A 13905-nucleotide genomic window follows, 5' to 3' on the forward strand; every position below is an offset into this window, starting at 1 on the left:
GAACTTGTCACTGATTGTTTGTTTGTTTATTTATCTTTATACATAAACTTATGTTGTCTAGGGTAGGACCTTAAATCCTTAATCACTCACCCCACAATCATGATGAAAGAAATTATCAACAAAGAAATACCAATACTATTTTTAATTAAAGTGACATTAATGATTATTCCACCCGGTCACTTGTTATAAGAAGAAGAAAAAAAAAACTTAAATTTCGGTAACTATATATACAAAAGTTAACTATTTTTCAACTATTTAGTGTTAGTATTCTTAATATATAATTTAATTCAAAAAAATTTAATGCAGGTAATTGAGTGATCATTCAATACCAACAAGGATGCAACTCCCTCCGTCCCAAATTATACGACGTTTTGATCATTTCACACAAATTAAAAAACTTAATTAATGTTGTATGGAAAAGATAAATTAAAGAATTGAAAAAAAAAAATGAAAGTAATAAATAGTCGAGGGTATAGTAGGAAAAACTAGCATTTATTGCTACATTAGTATTGTAAAGCGACTTATAATTTAGACTAATTTTTTTTCAAAACGATTTGTAATTTGGGACGGATAGAGTAGTAGCAAATTTCACTTGTCTTTTACACCAAATCTCAATAATTTAATAGTAACGGGCTTTATAATTGTTTCTAATTGAACTTTATTCTTTGTAGTTATAATGTCAAAGTTTCACCACTTAGCCGACACTGCATTATGAAGTACTTATACTTTGGATCGAATGTGTATCCAATGTCTAACATGTAACAGTCTTTGACACCAACACATTGTTTACTTTTAAAATAAATATTTCCTCAAATTATTATCGATATTGACGTATAAGTGTCAGCATCGTGTTTGATATCTTTGTCTGTGTAAGTAAACAATGTAAATGGGAAAAAGCAAAGGAGAGTGAATGTGGGGAAGGGTTGGTTCTCTACTGTCTTTGCCTGTCCCCTCCACCCAACACACATACACTATTTCTCACTCTATCTCCAAGACTCTAACAGTTTAAGACCAAAAGTCACAACCACATTGGCTTTACTTGCCTTTTGTTTCTGTGCTTCCTATGCAATTGTCTCTGTCTTCTGCTCCCTCTTCTATGTACCTACAAATGGAGATAATGGAATCATACTTTGAATTTCTTGTTATTATTTGATAAACAAATAAATATATACTCTTCTCTTTTACCTTCCTTTTTCTTATCTTTAAGTCTTGTTTGCAATATGAAATTTTTTTCATCATTAAAATGACTTCATTTTTCATGGTACTATACCTTAGCCTTAACTTTTTGAATTTCACTTTTTAGAATCCACTTGGTCACACCCTTTTTTCTATCTTTAAATAAAGTTTGATCATTTTTTTCAATTGTGGTGTTCTTAATTCCATTTGAGACTCTCTTCAAGAAACAAAGACAGTGTTCATGGAAATTGATCTAAACAATGAAGTGATTGAGGTTGAGAAGAATGCATTGTGCCATAAGGAATGTGAAAAAGGTTTTTGTTTCTGTGTTTCTTGTTTGTCTCCTTCAACTTGTTCATCTTCAAGTTCAACTTCACCACTTGTTTCTTCTTCTTATCTTGAATTATGGCATGCTTGTGCTGGTCCTCTTACCTCACTTCCTAAGAAAGGAAATGTTGTGGTGTATTTTCCACAAGGTCACTTGGAACAATTTGCTTCTTTTTCTCCTTTTAAGCAATTGGAGATACCAAACTATGATCTTCAGCCTCAGATCTTTTGCAGGGTTGTCAATGTCCAACTACTTGTAAGTACTCAATTATACTCTTTGAATTAACTATTAGTGTTTACCTATGAAGCACGAACACTTCTCGGATTAGCTGTGTCCTGGTGTCGGACACGTGTCGTGTCAGACACCGACACGACACCGACACATAGAATTACACTGAATTATGTGATTTTTTTCAAATTTTTAGCGGTGTCGGCGTGTCCGTGTCCGTATCCGTGCTTCATAGGTCTTTACTGAATTCATGTAACATATTTTGGTTTTGCTTAAATTCATGTTTATTTTAACAGGCCAACAAGGAGAATGATGAGGTTTATACGCAAGTTACTCTGCTACCTCAGGCTGAGGTTGGTTTTTTCTTTTTTATGTTCTTTATGTTTGGTCTGTGTTTCCAAACATGTTTATTTACTATTGATAAATGAAGAGAAACCATATTTTGACACACAATTTGACATCAAAATTATTTGATTAACTACTTTCAGTAGATGGTTAATGAATACTCCCTGCAGTCACTGTTATAAGCAAAGAAAAAACAACTTTTTAGGTTCTTTGAATAATTGATATATTTGATCTTTAATATAAACCAGATACATCAGTTATTCAATGAATCTAAAATGTGATTTTTTGCTTATAATAGTGACCGGAGGGAGTATAACAGATATCACAACTCATTAACCATCCCCTCAACAGTGGTTATGCAGTTCAAAATCCTAGTTAGTTGTGTTAAGCGGACGGTTAATGATTTGTGATGTCTTATTACACTAATTAACCATCAGTTGAATGTAGTTAATCACATATTTGAAAGTGTTAACCATCTAAGTTGTTGTCGAATTTTGATGTCAAATTTGTAACGCAATTCAAAAGAATGTCTCAGTCAACATGTATCATGTTCTTTTCGTTTTTCGACTGAAATGTTGAGATGTGAAAGTTAATGAATGGAGTGATGAAGGAAGAGTTCAAATATACATTATTTGTGTTTTTACACTTCCCTTTTGAGCAACTTCAAATACTTGGATTGTTTTCGCTATTCAGTTGGCAGGGATGCATATGGAAGGAAAAGAAGTTGAGGAATTAGAAGGAGATGAAGAGGGAGATGGAGGGTCGCCTACAAAATCAACCCCTCACATGTTCTGCAAGACACTAACTGTCTCTGATACCAGCACTCATGGTGGATTCTCTGTGCCTCGTAGAGCTGCTGAAGATTGTTTTCCTCCTTTGGTATGAAATCTTTCAATGATGATCTTTTTGAAGTATAATAAGTTTAAGAGAATATTTGAATTGGCTTATTTGAGTTCATTTACTAACATAACCACTTGCGAAACTGTTTGGGAGAGCCTATTAAAACAGCTTGTGACATGTTCATGAGCTGTTTTCTGCTTATTTTCATAAGCTCTCCAGGCTAGTTTATATAAATAACTTATACATAAGAGTTTATGCTGTTAGCGCTTAATCCAAACAAGGCCTAAGCTATATTACACTTTTTACTGCAGGACTATAAGCTGCAGAGACCCTCTCAAGAGCTTGTTGCCAAAGACCTGCATGGTGTGGAGTGGAAATTTCGCCATATTTATAGAGGTAATGTAATAAGAAAACTAAAAATGTGTAGTTTCATAAGCTGACTAATCGATACACAAAATAATATGGTACTAATTTGTCAGGTCAGCCAAGGCGGCATCTACTCACTACTGGCTGGAGCATTTTTGTGAACCAAAAGAATCTTGTTTCTGGTGATGCTGTGCTCTTTCTAAGGTATGTTTGTTTGTGCATGGAGAAATTCCTATTTATGTGTTAAATCTCTATTACCCTAGTGAACCTTGATTGTTTACCACTTTAACCATATTTTTAACATTCTAGCTGATAATTTCAAATAATATTCTTCCAATAATTTAGTACAAAGTAACTGTACCTTTTGTCACTTTATATCCTAGAAGTGCCCTCTCGGCTTGCAGGGGGCAAGACTGCGTACATCTATCTTCTCCAGACCTCACCTGGTGGAAGCCTCGCGCACTAGACAGCCTTACACTATGTTTTTTTATCTGAGTAATGAATTTTTTTGATTTGGTGCTAATGTCAAGGAGCTTATTGTCTTGGTGAATGTCAAGTACCAAACTAGGAAAGAACATACTTCAAGATCCATGACTTCTTGCGAATGAGAATCAAGATTATTTGTATAGTCAAATTTCAAAAGCAGGAAAAATGAGTTATAATTATCTTTGAATACCGATGGAATCAAACTTGAGATTCCAACTATACTGTCAAACAAAGAAGAGTCCTTTTTGTACCATTCTAGTATCTTTCAAATCATTACAGCTTTTATAAATGACTTTGTAGGGGTCAAAATGGAGAGCTGAGATTGGGAATCAGAAGAGCTGTTAGACCTAGAAACGGTCTTCCTGAATCAATCGTTGGTAATCAGAATTGTTATCCCAATTTCCTTTCATCTGTTGCAAATGCTATATCCACCAAAAGCATGTTTCATGTTTTCTATAGTCCAAGGTAAGAGTGCTAACTAACTAATCACTTCTTTTTGCATTGCAAGATGCAAGAAGTTCACACTGCAATTATTTATCCTTAGATTTTGATTTTGTTGTGGAAATATAAATCAATAAAATCATTGGTTTTCTCATGTTACAGAGCAAGCCATGCCGAATTTGTTGTTCCCTACCAAAAATATGTTAAAAGCATCAAGAATCCAATGACCATAGGGACAAGATTCAAAATGAGAATTGAAATGGACGAATCGCCTGAAAGAAGGTAACTTACAATATAATTATAAATCTTTACCGCAATGTCTTCCTTCGAAAAAGTTTCTTGAGATGATATTATCTTCCTATCTTGCAGGTGTAGTAGTGGTATGTTGATTGGAATAAATGACTTGGATCCCTATAGATGGCCTAAATCAAAATGGAGGTGCTTGATGGTACATTTGAAATTTTGCTTTATTACTATGTAATATATTTTGACTATATATATACATCGAGAATAATTTTAATGCACTGTCAGTGTAAAACATTTTATTACACTGTCAACCAATCATAACTCATCAATTATATGACTTTTAAGGTAGATATGATTAAAGTCAAATATTTTAATGATGAAACGGTTATAATTTGTAAGCTTTCTGTGCATTCAACAGGTAAGATGGGATGATGATACTGAGACTAATCATCAAGACCGAGTATCTCCATGGGAGATCGATCCTTCTTCTCCTCAGCCTCCCCTAAGCATTCAGTCTTCCCCAAGACTGAAGAAACCGCGGACCGGTCTACTGGTTGCCTCACCCAATCACCTCATCACTGGTATGAATCCTAATGGTGAGATGGAATGCTTACTTCTGCTTAACTTCATGTATCAGGCCCTCTTTGGATCTTATTTTAGATCTTAATGTTATTAAATAGATTGAAAGTATTATTAGGATTATCTATTGAAAGTGAAATGCTAGAACTACTTTAATATAAGATGATTTTTCATCTTAAAATCTAATGTGAAAATTGAAAATTGATGATTTACTTTATAGTAGATATATCTAATTATTTTCCAAGACCCCAAAATTTATAAACACAGTCCTGATCCTAATCATGTTCATTCTTTGTTTCATTTATGGCAGCAGGAATCAGTGGAATGATGGGTTTTGAGGAGTCAGTAAGATCACCAAAGGTCTTGCAAGGTCAAGAAAATACAGGTTTTATGTCACTATACTATGGATGTGACAAAGTAACCAACCAGCCAGGTTTTGAGTTGAGCACTTCAAGTCATCATCAAAACCTTGCATCAACTGGAATAGGAAAAGTAGTTACCTCTTCTGAGCTTATGAGTGTTCATCCTTTCAGTTATGCAGGCTTTATGGAAAGTAACAACTTTCCAAGGGTCTTGCAAGGTCAAGAAATATGTAAACTGAAATCCCTTTCAGGAAAAGTTGATTTCAACATTGGAGCTTGGGGAACCAAGCCCAGTTTTCAATCTGCATGTTTTCCTTATGGAGATATTGACAAATCCAATCAAGCTAGCATGTTTAGCTCAAAACACACCAGTTTCATGAGTGATAATGTCCCGTTTAACACGCCATCGATAGTGGCAGGGGACATTAGAAAAGAAGTTGGAAGATCTGGATCTAATCTCCTTCCAAATGAGCATAAGCTGCAGGACAATGTTTCTGCTTCTGCTTCATTAGTGGATACTAATAGAAATGCTCCAAATGATAACAATGTCAAGGGAAAGGCAAATTCCTGCAAACTATTCGGCTTTCCTTTGTCTGGCGAACCTAGTAGCCAAAATTTACAGAACACGGCAAAAAGGAGTTGCACAAAGGTGAGGGATGATAACAACAAAAAGATATTATGATATGCTGCTTCTTTTTAATGTTTGATGTTTTACAAACTATATAATATACACTAAATGAAGGTTCACAAGCAAGGAAGCTTAGTTGGAAGAGCCATTGATCTCTCTAGGTTGAGCGGCTACAATGATCTTCTGAGTGAACTGGAGAAACTATTTGGCATGGAAGGACTTCTTAGAGATTCTGATAAGGGATGGAGGATCCTCTACACTGACAGTGAGAATGACATAATGGTTGTGGGGGATGATCCATGGCAGTAAGTATTCTTCTTTATGGATGCTGCTTTTGAATCTTTAAATAAGTTATCAATGAACATTAACTGTTTCAACATGTACTGGTATAATATAAAAACTTGTTAAGTGATATCACTTTTTTATTGTATGTTAGGATTGAATTATTCGAACTTATCTACTGACACAAGCACTTGTGAGACTATTTGAAAGAGTGTAGATAAACAGCTTATGAAATGTCTTTAAGCTCTCCAGGATAGCTTATGCAAACAGTTTATATTAGAATAGTTTGATTTTATTTTATCTATTGTTATATAAATGATCTGCAGAGGGATATGACATATGATATTACATTATGATATCGTTCGATCCATGTAGTCAACTCCGCTTAGTGGGATAAAAATTGCTTATACATAAACATTGAATTAAGTTGTTTATCCAAACATGGTATTTAAGTTTTCTAGTGTTTTGTTTTGGTTGCAGTGAGTTTTGTGATGTGGTGTCGAAGATCCATATATATACCAAAGAAGAAGTGGAGAAGATGACATTTGGGATGATGACCAATGATGATACTCATAGCTGTTTGGATCAGGCACCAGTTATTATTGAACCTTCAAAGTCTTCCTCAGTTGGTCAGCCAGATTATTCTCCAACAGTAGTAAGAGTCTAAAGTTTCAGGGTTGTCTTGAGTTTGTGTTGGTCTTGCTTTTGTACAAATATAATTATCTACGTATAATTTGATGTTGCATTTTGGTTACTATCCTTTTGAGCTTGTTAGCTCAGCAAAAATTGCATGGTCAGTGCCAGAAAGATTGACAATTAAGTGCACTAAATAAGTGCTAGTCTTGGAAGTTGGCATAATGTAATATAAGCCAATATCTCTTGAGAATTGTGTACTCTAGAATTATGGTGGTGGTTTTCATATTTCATGTCATGGTGGTGTAATATTACCAATATTGTTATGAATGTGTTTGGTTTGGGGTGGAATTTGGTTTACATTTTAGAAAAAAATGAATGTAGAGGAATATTTAATATTATTCAAAAGGTTTCTTTGAAAGACATAAATAACTGTACTGGAGGAATCTATTACATTTACTTTTGGCACCAAATTATTGAATCTCAGACCTGAACTTTTTTTCTTCCGTCATCATTTTCCAAGAGGAATGAATTGCTTCAAAGATTTTTCACAGCAAAAAAGCACATACAGATCTAATATGGCAGCTTTTATTCATTGCTCTCATTTGATAAATGAAAATTACTTTTACAAAGGAATCATCTCCGAGGCGCTCAGTTCCAGTCAAAATCCAAGGGGACTAGCATGTCATTGCTCCTTGAAGAGATCGCGTCCAATAATCATTCTTCTGATCTCACTTGTTCCGGCCCCGATCTCGTAGAGTTTCGCATCTCTAAGGAGACGACCGGTTGGATACTCGTTGACATAGCCGTTTCCACCTAAACATTGTATCGCCTGCAAAGCAACTTGTGTTGCTCTTTCAGCTGCACAAAGTATAACTCCAGCACAATCCTGAAATTAGTAGCAGATGAGAATATGTTTTACAATGAATAGAATGATGCAAAAAGGAAAATAGTAGAGTTGTTGCATTGGATAGCCACTAGCCCACTACAATTACAATGAACCAACATGATCTTAGCTCAAGTTCATGAGACATTTTAGAAATAATAACACTTCAAGAATGATGATTTATTCTTTTTATAATATACCATGACAAAAACAACATTATAATATTTTAATTCACAAATGCCACTGCACACTGTACTTGTGTTACATCATGCAAATTGGACCAGAAACAAAACCAACAAGCCAAAAGGGGAAAAACACAAAAGTAAAATAATAAAGTTTAATCTTTTCACGTAATGACATAATGCATAAGAAATATGGAATGAGATTCACTACAACCACAACAATCAAGTTTTGTCCCACTAGGTGGAGTCGGCTACATGGTTCAAACGACACCATAATTCTCTATCATAAATCATACTTCTAGCCAAACCATTGATTTCTAAGTCTTTCTTAATAGTTCTCCCCGATGTTATCAAAATTGCAATTTTAACCGCAAAATCACACGATTTTACAATCCCACTCCCATGGAACGAGTAAGATTGTTTTTTTTTTAAAGACCACAATTGAAACTGCTACCTTAATCTCGAAATTGTCTGATTTTATGATCCTTGTTACTTGTTACAATCCTTTTTTTATTTTATTTTTTTGAAGAATCCTTGGTATGATTATTCGTTTTACAATCTTGCTACCCCCTCCTAATACTAATTTTTGGGTAGGATCTTACGTTTTACAATCATGATACCCTCTTCCCAATCCTAAGCAAGATCTCGATCTTGACAACATTCATTCTTCCTATAGTTTTCTTTGTATTCATCGGCCTCTAGTGATTAGGATACCCTCCATCTGATCTACTTCTCTTTGTGCTACTCTCTGTAATGCTACCATTCCTAACCTTATCTTGTCTAGTAATAGGGGAAGAGTTTCATTAATTGAAAAAAATTCAATTATAGGACCCAAGAATGATTTTTAAATTTTCATGAAAAAAAGAAAACAATAGTTTGATAACATAACACCGTATTAACAAGAAACAGATATGTGGAGGCACCTTTGGGTCAACTTTTCCGTTGTCACAGTCCCGAGCTACAGAATACACATAAGACCTGAAATGAAAAACATTATCGATCGCTGTGCAAACTTATTTAGCAGGAGAAAATAGCACCATGACATTAGAATCTCCTACCTTGAAGACTGTAAAGATGTATACATGTCAGCAACTTTCCCCTGTAACCAAAAGATCAATTGACAATGAACAAAGATTCACATACAATACAGAGGGCACGGAAACTGAAGAAAATAAAATACGTTGCCGATGAAATGAACCTGTATAAACTGAAACTCCCCAATAGGACGACCAAACTGCTCTCTTTGTCGAACATAAGGAAGGACAACATCAAGACATGACTGCATAATACCAAGGGGACCGGCTGCTAAAACAAGCCTTTCCAAATCCAGCCCAGACATCATGACATAGACTCCTGAACAAAAAGAAAATAATGGTATTAACAAAATATTATTGACACCTGACAAAGCAAAAGTGGTTTTTTCATCAGAGTTTACATCGTCAAAAAGCAACAGAAAAACTAATTCTGTGTCAATCTACTGATTTTGGAAAAATTTATGCCACTGGAAAGGAAATTCTTGTCCATAGTAACAAAGATAAGAACACAAGAAATGTGCTCTTTTCTTGATTTTTTTTTTCTTTCAAATGTGTGTGTGTGTGTGTGTGTGTGAGAGGGAGAGAGAGAGAGAGGCAGAAGATGATATAATGCAGGAGAAGCATACTTTGTAAGAATAATCATAGTGTCACATAAAACTTTTGGATTCACTTGAAAAAACAAATAAAATAAACCCTTAATTTGGGAGGAAAAGAGTAGAGTAAAGCTTCAAAAATAAGTGGAAGATTAAGAGGTTTTCAAAATTTGAGTTAATTAATGAGTAATTGCTAAAGATTGTGTCCAGATGCAAAATTACTCTCTTAAAAAAGTCCTTTAAACCAGATCTTAGATATAAGCTAATTTTTCTCAAGACTATCCAAACGAGCACTACCAAATAATAAAAAGATTATTTCCTTTTAAAAATAATAAATACTTTAAAAGAGATTGCAAGACCTTTCCCTTCTTTCCCAAGAACATTTTCCTCTGGAACAAAGCAATTCTCAAAGACTAGCTCACATCTGCCCACAAAATTCTATCTTGTCAGTAAAATCAAGTGGTTGGAAATGGATTAAACAAAGAAAATTAAAATGGAATATGTATACATACGTATCACTTCCTCGCATCCCTAGTTTATCCAATTTCTGGGCAGTACTGAATCTGTAGACAAACATCATTGATTGTCAGATTTTCATCTTTCACTTTTAATTTTCTAACTGTAATAAAATGATTTATCAGTAATCACGACTCTCTCTTTTCAAGTTCACTTTCATAGAAGGATATTTTCCAGCTATAAACTAAGTAATCAACTATGAACTATGTGATGCTAAAAGATTTCGCTACTTGATGGTCAATATCGCAAAACTCGTTGTCAAAGTTCAGTACGGTTACCCAGGCATTCCCTTCTCGATGATAAATGCAGTGATTCCTTTTGACCCTGCTGTTGCGTCTGTTTTTGCATAGACAACCTGATGCAATTCAACACAATCAAATGTGTGCTATGCATTCTCAGCATAGGTTATATGCCTACATTATTACATCCGGTTTTATACTATATATGTGTGTGTAATAAACATGCTTAGCATGGAAATAGCATGGAAAATAAAAATAAAAAATTAAAGAAACATACTAATGTTTGAGCAGTTGGCCCATTAGTACACCACATCTTGTTCCCGTTAAGTACATATCCCCCGTCTACACGATCAGCCTTACATTTCATGCTGACAACATCAGATCCAGCTGCAGAAAAGATGAATTCACTAGGTAATGTCCTTGGAATATCTAAATATTTAAGATACTTCTATTGAATTTCACATATCTTACAATTTGGTTCACTCATTGCCAAAGCTCCCACATGATCCCCAGAGATGAGCTTCAGAGTTGAAGAGCGAAAAAAGAAAGAAAAAAAAAAGGTGTCAGCCTTAGTTGTAGACAAACAAATGGACACATAAAAGTTGAGAAAGATTATTAATTAGCACAAGAAATGGTTGGAAAGCAGCAACTGTTTTTTTTTAATAGACAAAAGTTAGTTTAGTAGTTGTTGTGTCGGTATTTTCTCCTTCACCAGTAGCTCAAACCCGTAGCTCAAACCAATTGCGCTACCCAACCACCCGAAAGCTACAACTAGTTATGAGCATTTTTGGCTGATAAGCCAAACATTACACATATCAGTAATAGGGCAAGGCAGCAATTATTGCATCGAAAAAAGGTAGAATTGCATGAGAATAAATTAGGCAGGACTAGAGTGTCGAACCTTTGGCAAGTATTTCTGTTTCTGTTCATGGCTTCCATTCCTCACCTAAACAAAAAAGAAGGCAGAAAACCTGAAGACTCGTTTGAAAACTGTCCAGCATACAACGAAAGAAACTTAAGTTCCCTTCAATTACCAGTTGATTGATACATAGGTTAGAATGAGCACCATAAGAAAGACCAACAGATCCTGAAGCACGGCTAATCTCTTCCATTGCTATACAATGATACAAGTAACCTAGACCAAGCCCTCCATACTCCTCTGCAAATAAGCAGACATAGAATTGGAAAAAGTTTGTTGTAGCAAAAACACAATCATAGGATGAAATTGAAACGAGGGAATAATGTCAACTATGCATTTGATAACATATCCAAACAGAAGGATGAACTTGATTATATGTTTGTGATTCTAGGAATTATTTATTTTACAATACTGATAATACGGGAGACTAGGTTGATACGGTCCTGCAATTTCATGACCAAGATGGGTATTCACTCAAGGAAAATAAAAAAATTATTACCTGGTGCAGTAATCCCATGGAGATTAAATTCTCCCATACTTTTCCACAAGTTAACCTCCTATATTAGATAAAAACACAACCAGCATATTCAATTACACTAGCTATATAATGTTCATGGAGATGATTGTAAAACAAATGAGTAGAGACCCAATTTGGTCCCTGACAATTTTCTCGCGGCCCAATTTAGTCTCTTACTAAAACAATACCTAAATTAATCCCGAACATTTTTATATGAAGGACAAATTAGTCCCCGACTCATTCATTATAACAGAGGGACTTGAACTCCGACCCTTTAACTACTTAGCAGAGGGACTAATTTGTCCCCAATTTGAAAATGGCAGGAACTAATTTGGTATTATTTATTTTTTGTTGGAAACTAGATTGGGCGGCGAGAAAGTTGTCAGTGACCGAATTGGGTGTTTGCTCAAAGCAAACAGATCATCTCATGATACATACCTTTGGGAAATAATTTGTGTGATCAATGTTGGAAGCATGAGGGGCAATATTTTCAGTTGCAAATTGAGCAACACTCTCTTTAAACTGCAGTAGAAACTTGAAACCATTAAAAGCATGACATGCAATGAAACCAACCAAGTTGATAGAAAATAGAAGAATACCCAAATGAAAAAAGTTCAAATTTTTATGAATACAGGTAAATGGGATCAATCATTTTTCTTTTGCCAATAAACAAAGCGGCTAAAACCATCCGAAACTCGATCGAGATCCACTACATTTAAGGCGGGAAAGTCAATATGACTTTATGTCTACTCTCTCATCATATCTATCAAACTAAATTTCTCTTTCCCTAAAGTTTTGGTGACTTTCCTGTCATCGAAGTCACCGAATTTCAACCTCTGAAACTCACTTACACAAATGTGAGTTTCGGAGTTTGAACTTGGGTGAAGGCGTCCAACTTTGACAATCCTGTTGAATCAAGTCTTACGGACTGAGGTCAATCTCATTTTTGACCAAGGTATAAAAAGTTCAAATTGTTACAAATACATAAAAACAGGGTCAATGATTTTGATCAAGTTAAAAACCCAAATGAAAAAGTTCAAATTTTTACAAAAACAGAAAAATGGGGTTCAATCATTTTGATCAAGCTAAAAACCCAAATAACCCAAATGAAAAAAGTTCAAATTTTTATAAAAATACATAAAAATGGGGTCAATGATTTTGACCAGCACTAACGGTAAAGGGGGAAAACCTGTATCTGAGTGTCATCGAAGAGGAAGGAGGTGGTGGAAAAAGCAGCAGCAGAAGCATAGTGAGAATGAGAAGAATTGGTTCTAAAAACAGTTGAGAAAATGGTGCGTGCTGTGTTGATTCTTGTTCTAATCATCTTTGGCAACGGTTTGTTGATTACTTAGATTAGCTGTTGTATATGATATAGGTATGGTGCTTATGTGATATGCATGTGTATTGTTTAATGCTTTGATTGAAAAGATAGAATAATAGAATACTAAATAGTAAACTAGTATGGAATGGGGTGTAGTGTTTTTGCAGTTGAGATAAGGACGAAGGTTCATAATAATCTTCATAGCTGAATCAGACATTAGTAGGATTTTTTTTTGTTCACGGAACCTTTACTTCAAATGAGTAGCGCTGAAAAATATGTCTTGTACTAAAAACTGTCCTTTTAACATTTCTTTTGTCTAAACATTTTGATTTCATGTTTTATTGTGATACTATATTTTTTATTATTGATTCTTTTTAGATTTATTGAATTGAATAAATGATAGTTTTACTCGTATTATTAGCCTATTTTTATACAGATATTTCAATAAATAGATTACCTCACTTGTAAAGTAAATTATTGCATCTGCGTTTCATTCAATTGGGATAAAATCAATTTATAAATTGATGAATCTAAAAAATGAAAGAAAAGAAAAATTTTATAATAGAGATCGGAATGAGTACTGCTATATTTAGTTTTTTAACTTATGCACTAATAATCTTGTTAAAAAAAAAAACAATGCACTAAGTTAATATTTTCTTTAATTTTATTTAGTTTATGATCACTATGATGTTTTTATTCCTTTAAAAAGAATCTCATGTTTCTACTTCTTTTTTATTGATAGTCTCGGGTTTTTACTA

The 13905-nt window shown here is 34.2% G+C and overlaps 2 protein-coding genes across 4 annotated transcripts; one reads left to right on the forward strand and one right to left on the reverse strand.

The window, feature by feature from the left end:
- The first annotated feature begins 913 nt into the window (after nt 1–913).
- Nucleotides 914–7270, forward strand: LOC11406453 (auxin response factor 4). Of its 3 annotated transcripts, none has more exons than XM_013600576.3 (12): nt 914–1759; nt 2029–2085; nt 2771–2956; nt 3229–3313; nt 3397–3487; nt 4070–4234; nt 4373–4492; nt 4580–4658; nt 4875–5037; nt 5349–6046; nt 6140–6330; nt 6788–6974. In XM_013600576.3, exons 1-12 carry the CDS (start codon nt 1418–1420, stop codon nt 6972–6974), a joined length of 2364 nt encoding a protein of 787 aa, XP_013456030.1. In that variant the 5' UTR covers nt 914–1417. The 3 variants fall into 3 exon arrangements, with proteins under 3 accessions (XP_013456030.1, XP_024636758.1, XP_024636759.1); XM_024780990.2 differs by having other exon boundaries at nt 916–1759; nt 4875–5052; nt 5346–6046; nt 6788–7270; XM_024780991.2 differs by having other exon boundaries at nt 916–1759; nt 5346–6046; nt 6788–7270.
- Nucleotides 7271–7319: 49 nt separating this feature from the next.
- LOC11412098 (isovaleryl-CoA dehydrogenase, mitochondrial) lies at nt 7320–13382 on the reverse strand. The gene is made up of 14 exons (XM_003606402.3): nt 13016–13382; nt 12265–12348; nt 11809–11866; nt 11425–11549; nt 11292–11336; nt 10862–10910; nt 10668–10777; nt 10430–10506; nt 10148–10198; nt 9995–10059; nt 9207–9361; nt 9067–9107; nt 8932–8986; nt 7320–7829 (listed from the first exon to the last, which is right to left on the reverse strand). Exons 1-14 carry the CDS (start codon nt 13148–13150, stop codon nt 7626–7628), a joined length of 1254 nt encoding a protein of 417 aa, XP_003606450.1. The 5' UTR covers nt 13151–13382; the 3' UTR covers nt 7320–7625.
- Between the last annotated feature and the right edge of the window lie 523 nt (nt 13383–13905).

Source organism: Medicago truncatula, chromosome 4 (genome assembly GCF_003473485.1).
Source record: "Medicago truncatula cultivar Jemalong A17 chromosome 4, MtrunA17r5.0-ANR, whole genome shotgun sequence".
In the NCBI taxonomy this organism is placed as follows: Eukaryota; Viridiplantae; Streptophyta; class Magnoliopsida; order Fabales; family Fabaceae; genus Medicago; species Medicago truncatula.

Excerpts from the sequence above, each read along its gene's own strand:
- LOC11406453 (XM_024780990.2), top strand. The coding sequence starts at position 1,418 with ATGGAAATTGATCTAAACAATGAAGTGATTGAGGTTGAGAAGAATGCA. Across the intron at positions 4,235-4,372 it reads CATGTTTTCTATAGTCCAAG|AGCAAGCCATGCCGAATTTG; the intron begins GTAAGAGTGCTA and ends CTCATGTTACAG. Across the intron at positions 5,053-5,345 it reads CACTGGTATGAATCCTAATG|CAGGAATCAGTGGAATGATG; the intron begins GTGAGATGGAAT and ends CATTTATGGCAG.
- LOC11412098 (XM_003606402.3), bottom strand. The coding sequence starts at position 13,150 with ATGATTAGAACAAGAATCAACACAGCACGCACCATTTTCTCAACTGTT. Across the intron at positions 10,778-10,861 it reads GGCAATGAGTGAACCAAATT|CTGGATCTGATGTTGTCAGC; the intron begins GTAAGATATGTG and ends TCTTTTCTGCAG. Across the intron at positions 9,362-9,994 it reads TCTTGGGAAAGAAGGGAAAG|GAGTCTATGTCATGATGTCT; the intron begins GTCTTGCAATCT and ends CTTTTTGTTCAG.